This window comes from Enhydra lutris, unplaced genomic scaffold (assembly GCF_002288905.1).
Source record: "Enhydra lutris kenyoni isolate GAN:26980312 unplaced genomic scaffold, ASM228890v2 scaffoldscaffold131, whole genome shotgun sequence".
Taxonomy (NCBI): domain Eukaryota; kingdom Metazoa; phylum Chordata; class Mammalia; order Carnivora; family Mustelidae; genus Enhydra; species Enhydra lutris.
In genome coordinates, this window is record NW_019154215.1 from 74479 (window position 1) to 83904 (window position 9426).

At 42.5% G+C, this 9426-nt stretch overlaps 1 protein-coding gene across 3 annotated transcripts; it reads right to left on the bottom strand.

Moving 5' to 3' along the window:
• Positions 1 to 5668: 5668 nt before the first annotated feature.
• LOC111139973 (transcription elongation factor A like 8) lies at positions 5669 to 7725 on the bottom strand. Of its 3 annotated transcripts, none has more exons than XM_022492367.1 (3): positions 7500 to 7622; positions 7028 to 7101; positions 5669 to 6417 (listed from the first exon to the last, which is right to left on the bottom strand). In XM_022492367.1, the coding sequence occupies exon 3, from the start codon at positions 6375 to 6377 to the stop codon at positions 6024 to 6026; it is 354 nt and encodes a 117-aa protein (XP_022348075.1). In that variant the 5' UTR covers positions 6378 to 6417; positions 7028 to 7101; positions 7500 to 7622; the 3' UTR covers positions 5669 to 6023. The 3 variants fall into 3 exon arrangements, with proteins under 3 accessions (XP_022348075.1, XP_022348076.1, XP_022348073.1); XM_022492368.1 differs by having other exon boundaries at positions 7028 to 7144; positions 7500 to 7589; XM_022492365.1 differs by lacking the exon at positions 7028 to 7101 and having other exon boundaries at positions 7500 to 7725.
• Positions 7726 to 9426: the final 1701 nt, after the last annotated feature.

Here is a 9426-nt window from a genome sequence, read left to right on the forward strand (position 1 = left end):
CATGAAATCTTTTTGGAGTAATGGAAATGTCCGATTTTACACACAATTGTGTGCAATTAAGATCTGTGCATTTCACCCTATGTAAATATTACCTCACTTTTTTTTTAAAGAGTGTAAATCAGAATAGATGCAATATAAAGACAGGAACTTTCTTTTGTTCACTGCTGTGTCCCGGGGCCTAGCCAAGGGCCAGGGCTCTTAGTGGGAGCTCAATAAACAACAGGGTAGGAGGTGGGGGACTAAAGGAAGCAGACCTTGGAAATCATCTACAACAATCATTGTCAAATGTGTAACATAGACTTTGACTCTAAACCTTGATGTATAGATATGTCTTGTATCTGAAACCTTTTATCATTAATCCACTTTCTAGGTTACTAAGAATCCTTTTGATCAATTACAAGTGTTCAGAAATTTTAAAAAGTCTATTACAACAAAATTTTTTCTGACTCTAAACCTATGCTTTTCCAGTTTTTTCATACTGGCCCCGCTTTGCATGGTGAGCCTCCAGGATTAAGAGATAAACTGGCTAAATGATGAGTTTGTGTCCATGCAGGGTTATGCCCATATGGTTGGATAACACTTATCTTAGCTCATGTGGCTGGTTTATGCAGACCGTTGAATATAGAGTCTCAAGAGAAAAGTCTGGAGTGGATAAACTGATTTATGGCTAGCATAGTCTGATACATGGTACGCATCCAGTGAATATTTCCTGAATGAGTCAAGCTCCCAAATTTGCATTTGGGAGCTCTGGCAAATACAGCTGAAGGCACATCCTGCCAGTATTTTTCTATGATTGTGTATTTTTAGAAGCAGAATTAAGAATCAATTTCATAATGTTCTTTGAAAGTTATGTTTATTGCTATTTTATTTTTGATAAATTAATAGTACTTTGTAAGAGAATATTTAGAAATTAGTTATGAAATGCCACCTTGTGACCAAAGACAGAATTCTATACAGCATTTCTCACAAGGGAGAGTGTCACCAAGGTAGCATAGCAATGGGTAGCTTCTCAGCTAGTACACTCAAAGTTCTAAAACTTACACTAGGTTCTTCTCAGAAGATGGAACAGAAAGAAAACAAGGAACTGGTAGAGCCAACAGGCCCTATCTCAGCTAAAGAGACAGGAGAAATAGAATTAAACTACTTTCACTTTTATGATCCTTTTCTAATTATAAAAACTCCAGATGGGATGCCTGGGTGGCTCAGTCGATGAAGCATCTGCCTTCAGCTCAGGTCATGATCCCAGGGTCCTGGGATTGAGCCCCCTGTCCAGCTCTCCGCTCAGCAGGGAGTCTGCTTCTCCATCCTCCGCCTCGCCCCCTCTTCACATTCTCTAACAATCTCTCTCTCTCTCCCTCCCTCTCTCTCTCATATAAATAAATCTTTAAAAAAACACATGTTCATTGAAAAAGTTAAAACTGGAAATACAGAGAAAGATAAAGATGAAGTTATACATTTCCCATAATAACACTATTTAGAAATATTCACTTCAAATAGTTTGATATTTCTCTTTAACCTGTGTGTGTGTGTGTGTGTGTGTATTGCAGCTGGCTTTTTCATGAAAGAGTATGATGGTCAGAAACAGCTTTCCATATCAAAGAGATGTTTCTACATCATGTTTTGTAATTCATGAAAGTAAGATTTTCTTCATGTTTTCAAATTTTCAGGAAGGTAACCAAATAAATTGGAAATGTGGAAGGAATTTTTTTTCATCCCCCAATACACAAAAGGTACCAGAGCGCATAAATGCTATAAATGTATATAGGATCCAATTATTTCTTTTATAGTTGCAAATGAATGACAGTTATCCCATTTAGTTTATGTACTATTTGCTTCTTTTATGCAAAGGATAAGGTTGAATGAAAGAAATGAAAATAGACTTTTCCTTCGAAAGGGTGATATGGAGTCAAGGAAGCACAGACTTTCTGAGTTCGTATTTGAGTGTTATCTCAGGATCATCTGATGATGATGATGATGATGATGATGATTTTGATGACAACACTTGATAACGATGATCAAAGATCTAACATTCTGTATAGGTCTGTTGCATGCCAGGAATTTCATATAGTTTTCTGCATTTACTTCCCACAACAGTCTTATGGGTTTATGTAGGGTTTTACTCATGTTAGAGATGCATGAACCAATCTGGGCTCACACTTCTTATAAGCAGAGAATCCATTTCTAGCCAGTGCTTTCCCATTATATTGGCCTCACCCTTTCAGATGATGCATTTCCAGGGCTTGCCCACTGAATCTTAGAAACCTTCACAGTATGTGGCCTGTGCCCAACAGGAATCCACTGAATATTTACTCAATATCATCCCTTGATGATGGTGATGATGATGAAGATGATGATGAGGATGATAATAATTATGATGATGATAACAGCAATGATGGTGGTAGAGGAGAAATTTTCTCTTTGATCTAAGAGTTCTATTTCCAGAGAGTCTATGAATGGCCCAGTTTCAAAGATAGTAGGTGTCCTCCAAGAAAAAAAAAAAAGATAAGTGATTTATGCAATGTTACATGTTGTAAGAGAAAGAGCCGAGATTGGAACCCAAGTTTTTCTGGCTCTAAGGCTGTACACTTAACCATTTTGCCTTCCTAAACCCCAAAATTTGAATTTTATCTTCACCTTATTGCCCAACCAGTGTTTTAGGATATCAAAAAAAGTAGTAATAATTCCTCAGATGGCAGACCTAAAGAGCAAGGGTCACAATTGCTTCCTCCACCATCAATGCCTTCAACAGCATCTTCATACCAATTCACAGCTTGAGAAGTTGAAGGCTGGGTCTGCAGTGCAACGGTGTCATTCAAACAGAAGGTGACACCCCCTTTCTCCTGAACTGTAGGACCACGTGCTTTTGCAAGCTTCCTTTACTGGGTTTTTTTTTTTTAATATCCCTGAGCCTGGGCTCATGCAGACATCAGAAGTACTGCATAAAGGCACACACAGAGCTAAAATTATTGCAGAACCACACCAACAGAGGCCCTTCTGGGAGTCTGAGCAAGGTAGGTGGGAGAGAGATGAGGGAGGTCTTTCTTATCTGAGATCTGTCCCCATTTTCACTTCAGCTGTTTTGGGAGCTACTTCACTGGACTCTGAGAGGAGGGTCAGCATCTTCTCCTTTATCTCCAATTTACCCGGTCAGACCCAGTTCAGAAAATTGCTTACCCGAAGACTATCACAACCCGTGTTTCCAGTTAGGAATCTTTGGGACTTTATCTCTTCCCTCACACAAAGTTCCCTGAAAGAAAAAGGAAGAAGGAAGGAAAGGCAAAGTGCTCTGACCTGCAGTGAGGACAATTGTTGTCCTCCATGTATGTCCAGGACAGCCCAGTCATCAGCATAGGAGAGTCCATGTCTGGGGCAGGTTGGAGCACAGAAACCAAAATCAGACCCACCCTGGAGAGAAGTGTGACTTAGGTGAGCCCTTCCACAGCCTACCTGAGCAACACCCCTTTGAGCACCAGGAGAATGGATTCATCCTGCCTTGTCAAACTAGTACGGTTAGCCCCTGGAAGTTCAGCTCACTCCAGCCAGAGTCTAACCCAACTGGCATCCATCAGGCTGTTGCAACCTTGAAGAACGGTCTGAAGACATGAAGATCCCCCAAAATGACCTCACACAATGAAAAAATAAGAACAAAGCCAAAGGGTATGCATAGGACTGGCTCACCATTTTATGTGCTGATCGCAAAAAGAGAACGTGAATAAATTTCACTCATGTTGGAAGGAGTGAATGCATGTCCAAACATGGTGTTCAGTCAAGAAAAGTGCATCTAATATTATAGTCCCTCGTCTTTTTACCTTGTACTTCTTTATTAAAGGAAATCTTTCAAATTTTATGTATAAATCTGTCAGTCTTTTCATAGTTAAAAAGATAAACATAGTTATAGACCTCTACTTCCTGAATTTCAATAAATACTCACCAATATTGTCTTCTAATAAGAGTTCGTATTTGTAATAATGGAAAGCGCACTGTATATACCAGTCATTCTCATGCTACAGTTTGCACCATAATCATCTAGAGGAGCTTGCTAACTGTTACTTCTATAGCCCACCTCCAGTCAGTGAGTCCTAGGGTGGGCCCCAGATATCAGTATTTTTTTTTAGATTTTATTTATTTGTCAGAGAGAGAGAGAGACAGTACAAACAGGCAGAGGGAGAAGCAGACACCTGCTGAGCAAGGAGCCCAATGTGGGCCTCGATTCCAGAACCCTGGGATCATGACCTGAGCCAAAGGCAGACACTTAACCAACTGAACCACCCAGGCATCCCCAGAAATCAGTATTTTAAAGATGCTCCCCAAGGTAGTTCTAACGCAGGTGATTATGCAAGACTTTGATGAAACATTTGGAGTGCACACTATTTCATGCACTTTCCTTTTGGAATTGTTTGCCTTATTAGAGAAATAAAAAATTTGTTGACTATTGAGTCAACAGCAGAATGTGAGTAACACCAGCTCCTTAGTAATAATTAAATCAAGAAACCAATTAAATATTAAAACATGTCTCAGTTAAACACAAATACATAGGGCTATCAGGGTTTTTGTCCCATAGGGGAAAGAAATAAAATTCCTAACATATATATAATAGCCCTTCTACTTGTAGATATACGGTTCTTATTGCCTTTGCTAGTTTTATTTTTCATGTTTTAACAGGAGATGGGATAGGGTGAGACTAATCCCTTAGATCTGTTTCCTGTATTGCTTTGTGCAACTTATGAATATTCAGTCTTCTGAACCAGTAGGTCAGGCCTGCCAGGAGCCTTCAGGGAGAGATCATCTCACAGAAGACAAAACCTTAGTCTTTAGACCTAAGGCAACTCTAACTACAGCTTTTTTTTTATTCCAACTTGTACCTTGGTCCAACTCCAAAAATGGCCTCATCTTGTCCAACCTCTAACACAGAGGAGGGGTTCTGGGGTTGAAAACAGAAGAGGCTGTCTTGCTAGGAACCCTGCAAGGTATCGTGGCCCAAGCAGTCTTACCTGTGTGAAGGGTCCCCATGAAGCAGAGAGGCTTCAAAATACAGAGTGAGGGGTTCAGCCCACTGGGGACTCTGGGAAAGTGAATGGGTTTTGGCACCCAGGGCAGACCCCAGTGCACCAGGAACAGTGAGGGCCAGCAGAAGAGGCAGCAGGTGCCCAGCGGGCATGGCAGAACCCAGGGGAAGAGGAGGGCAGGGCTCAACAAATACTGGCATGAAGCCCCCACTGCCTTGCCTACTAATGGACTTCTTCCTGAGCACAGGTGAGTCTTGTCAGGGCCCGCCCTCAAATAACTGATGCTCTGCAGAGGGTTGGGGTTCTATAGGCACAAGTGGGAACACAAGTCCACCAAGCGCAGCTCAGAGTCACATTTCTTCCTCACAGCAGCCCTGTGAGCCAAATGTTTTCCCCGTGAAAAAGACTGAGTCTTAAGCAAGTATATCTGTAATAATTGCCAGTTTTATTCCTCTGGCTAAGAGATCCAGAGGTAACTTGAGGTTTACATTTTTTTAATAGTTCTTCCATCAAGAGTTTAGGTGCCCCCATTGCCCTTATAAGCTGGTTGCAAATTATTTAACTCTTACTTATAAAACTTTAATTCTTTTTTGTGTGTGTGACATGTGTTCATGAAAAAAATACATATAAGCATAAAGAAAAAAGCTCACGCCACAAAGAAATAAGCAGTTACGTTTTTTGATATATGTCTGTATGTATAACACACACCCACACAAATTTGGGATTTAATCCTACATATGTGAGCTGATACTAAATATACCGCTTTATAACCTGTTATGTTTTACTTTACAATATAGAACGAATATATTTCCATGCAAATGTGTGAAACTTTCCAATTGAAAAACAGACCTGGAGAATGGGTCAAAATACAAAATCCAGTGAGATGTTGGTAACAAGGAAACTACCTAAAACAAAATTTCACCAGATGATTAAAGTAAAACGAAGGTCAAAGATACATCAGAAAACACTAACAGAAAGAAGCAGGGGCCAGATTTTAATATCAGACAAAAAAAGAATTCAAGGCCTAAAGCACACAGGGTAAGGACGGCTGCGTGAATGTCTTTGCTTCCAATGCATCATCACAAACTTGTTTCTTACTCTTCTTATCTCTTCCCTAAGCCTTTCCAACTCATCTACTCCTCTTATCATTTCTTCAGGGTCCAAATGCCTCACAGGAGTGTCCTCTTTATACCCCTGGCCAGGCTGGGTCAGCCCTCCTCTAAGATTTCCTTCTGCTTCCTGGCTTACACCTTCTTGGGAAGGTTGAGGATTTCCATCTGCCTCCTGTGGTACATCTTCCGAAGGGCGGTCTGCCTCCGTCTTTGGCATGTTCTGTGGTTTTCCTTCATTTTCTTCACAAGACTTTTGCATGTTGAGTATTTTTCTGTTATTTCTTTTAAATAAATTAATCCTAGAAAACAAGGAAACAATACAACTAGATGCCAGACAAACAGACCAGCAGCCAATGTATGGGTTCCCAGGGAGACTGGCCTCTTCTCATTGAGGTCCCTAATTGTCAAAGTTCTCCAACTGGAGAAGGCTAGGTCCTCAGACTCAGAACTCTCCTGACTCCACCCCTTCCTCCACCTCTCTTCCCTCCCCTTCTTGCTCCAGCTCCATCTTCCCTCCTCCCGCTCCAGCCCACCATTTCCCAGCAGGCCCTGCTTACAGGCCGCTCCTAGCCCAGATACGCGGGCGGCGCGGAAGCAATGAACCCCCTCCTAAGACGCTGGTCTCCAATATTCCCGCCCTCTCGGGCTTTCCCTCGCGGTCCCAATCTCCCGCCACTCACCTGAGATCGGCTGGTGCAGTCTCAGGCCTCCCCTCCCCCTTCTACGTCTCTTCAGCCTCCCCCGCCCCCGCCCCATTTCCGCTGCAGGCTCTGCAAAGGCCTCCAGCGTGTAATCCGGATGGGGAGAGGTTGTGGCGACCCCAGGATATGCTTTGGTATCATCCACGCACTCCCACTCCCACCCCCATCCCTACCCGAAGGGACCTGAGGCAATTGCACTCAAACTGACCTGCAGGGATCCGGGCGATTTTCCTGCCTCCTTCCCTCACTCGATTTGTGTTGAGCCCAAAAGACCAAAGAGTCCTGCAGACCGACAGGAGTGCTTGCTGAGCGAATAGGACAGTACCTGAATCACCGGTCCTTTTCGCGATTCTAGGCCTTATTCGTCTAAAGTTGTCCCACGTCCTCATCCTCTCCTTCCTTTTAAGGCAACCCCGCCCTCCCTGCCCGTGCCCACCGGTTCCCTGCAAACAGGGAGTGGGAAACGCACGTTATTTCCCCAAATTGTTTCTGTGTCAACTGGCCACCCTTCTCCCTCTCCACCCTCACCCCCATCCCCACCAAACAGCCCAAATTTCCTGCACAAAAATCAGAGTTTGGCGGACTGTAATGTTGGGAAAACGGCGGCGACCCCGCCTGGCTTCTGCTCTCTGGCTCCTAGACCGGAGGGACCCCAAGGCAGCGCCCGCTTTTACACTGACCTGAAAGGAACGGGGGCACTTTTCTCCTTCTCCAGCAATACCGAGCGGCTACAGGGAAACAGGCCCTGGACTATAAGGACTTCTGCACACGTCGACTCCTGGTCACGTGAGGGTCGCGTCATCAATGAGCTCCACTCTTCGGTGACCCCTCCCATTTAACACTGCAGCCCGCCCCCTGCATTCCCTCCACTTGATACTGTCAATCTTTTTTCGTATTTGCCAATCAGAGACAATAGAACTGGTATCTTCTCCCTGCAGTTGCTCTTTGCCTTTCTTGGATTGCCAGGGAGGATCCGCCTTTAGGGGTTAATCGACCATTTCTCCTTCTTTGGGGAATTATTTTTCTCTCTCTGCTTCGAAGTTGCCCACCTCCCCTTCTCCCTGAGACCTACAGTCCACCATTTCCCCAGGAGTCCCATCCAGCATTAAAATGGACGTGGGTGATAGATGGGGGGAGGGGTGGGGGTAGAGGCGCCTAGAGAAGAATGTGGGAGTAAGAGTGTGGGTTTTTTTTTTACTAGTTCTCTTGAATTTTTAAATGTTTTAATCATGATATTAAATGATCACGATGTTTTAAAAAGAGAGGCCACATCATATTTGACACGATATGGAGGACAAAATAGTTTTATCAGTTTTTAAAACTTTGGAAAAGTTCCCTAATGGCTACAAATGAAATGACGGTTCTCAAAACACACTGATGTGTTAGAAAAATTTTTTTAAATCTTATTAAAAGTGCACCTTTAAAAAAAACTGACTCCCAGATTAATCTGTGGAAAGAAGCCCTTCTTCCTTTTGTTAGCAATTTTATATAAATAATCCACTATTTTTTCTCTCTGGTTGAACTCGGGTTATCAAATGTTAGATGTCTGGCCTTTTCAATGATGACTGCTGGATGGCTTCCACTTGGGTTTCAAACAGGCTTCAGACCGACCTTTTATGTCCTCTAGGATCTGATGCCTTGTTAATCAGATGAGTCCCCAGAAAAACTTGCTTTCCTCAGAGTGAACTTTATTGTGGAATGCAAATAAATAAATTGGAAAACAGTTTTCATACACTCACAAAGCCCTCAGAACGGAGAGAGTACCCTGTATCTCACCATTTGGTGTGAGGCTTATTAGCAGGTAAAATTTTTATTCATTCATGGCGCTCTGGAGATAGTCTGGTATCATTCACTTTGTTCCATTAAAAAAAGAGAACTATCAACATACATACATAATTGTTATGATCAGAAGCAGAGAGAGTATCACTTCTGAAAAAAATATTAATTAAAAGAAGAAACTGGGGGCGTCTGGGTGGCTCAGTGGGTTAAGCCTCTGTCTTTGGCTCAGGTTGTGATCTCAGGGTCCTGGGATCGAGCACTGCATCGGGCTCTCTGCTCAGCAGTGAGCCTGCTTCCCCCTCTCTCTGCCTGCCTCTCTGCCTACTTGTGATCTCTCTCTCTCTCTCTCTCTCTGTCAAATAAATAAATGAAAAAAAAAACCTTAAAAAAAAAAAAGAAGAAACTGATATCCCAACAACCCATTATCCAGTGGTACTTGGAAGTGTGTTGTTGCCAAAAATGGCATTCTGGCCAGTGCAGCCAGCTGGAGAATCAGGAGGAATTAAGGGATCTTTTGTCTAGGATGGTCACAGTGGAATACGGCAGCCAACAACAAAGCCTGCCATAGGAAAGGAAGGGTTCAAAAAATAAATATTTTTGCTGGTTTAATGTCTTATCATTTATATTTAAGCATGAAGAATTTATCCCACGGTTGAGGGATATATTTTGTTATTCAAGAGAGAGTTTTAATGTAAATATAGCCAATAAATTGTAAAGATATGATCATTAACTACCACCAAATGTTTCCATTCATTCTTTGCTGAATGTTACATTTAATAGGGGACAACTCTGATTCTTAAAAAAACTATTAGCATACAACAAAATCGA

What these genes read in the sequence shown, in the direction of transcription:
- LOC111139973 (XM_022492365.1), bottom strand. Translation starts at nt 7,654, where the DNA reads ATGGGAGGGGTCACCGAAGAGTGGAGCTCATTGATGACGCGACCCTCA. An exon ending in AGTGCCCCCGTTCCTTTCAG is followed by an intron (nt 6,418 to 7,499) that starts GTCAGTGTAAAA and finishes CTTGTTTTCTAG; the next exon opens with GATTAATTTATTTAAAAGAA.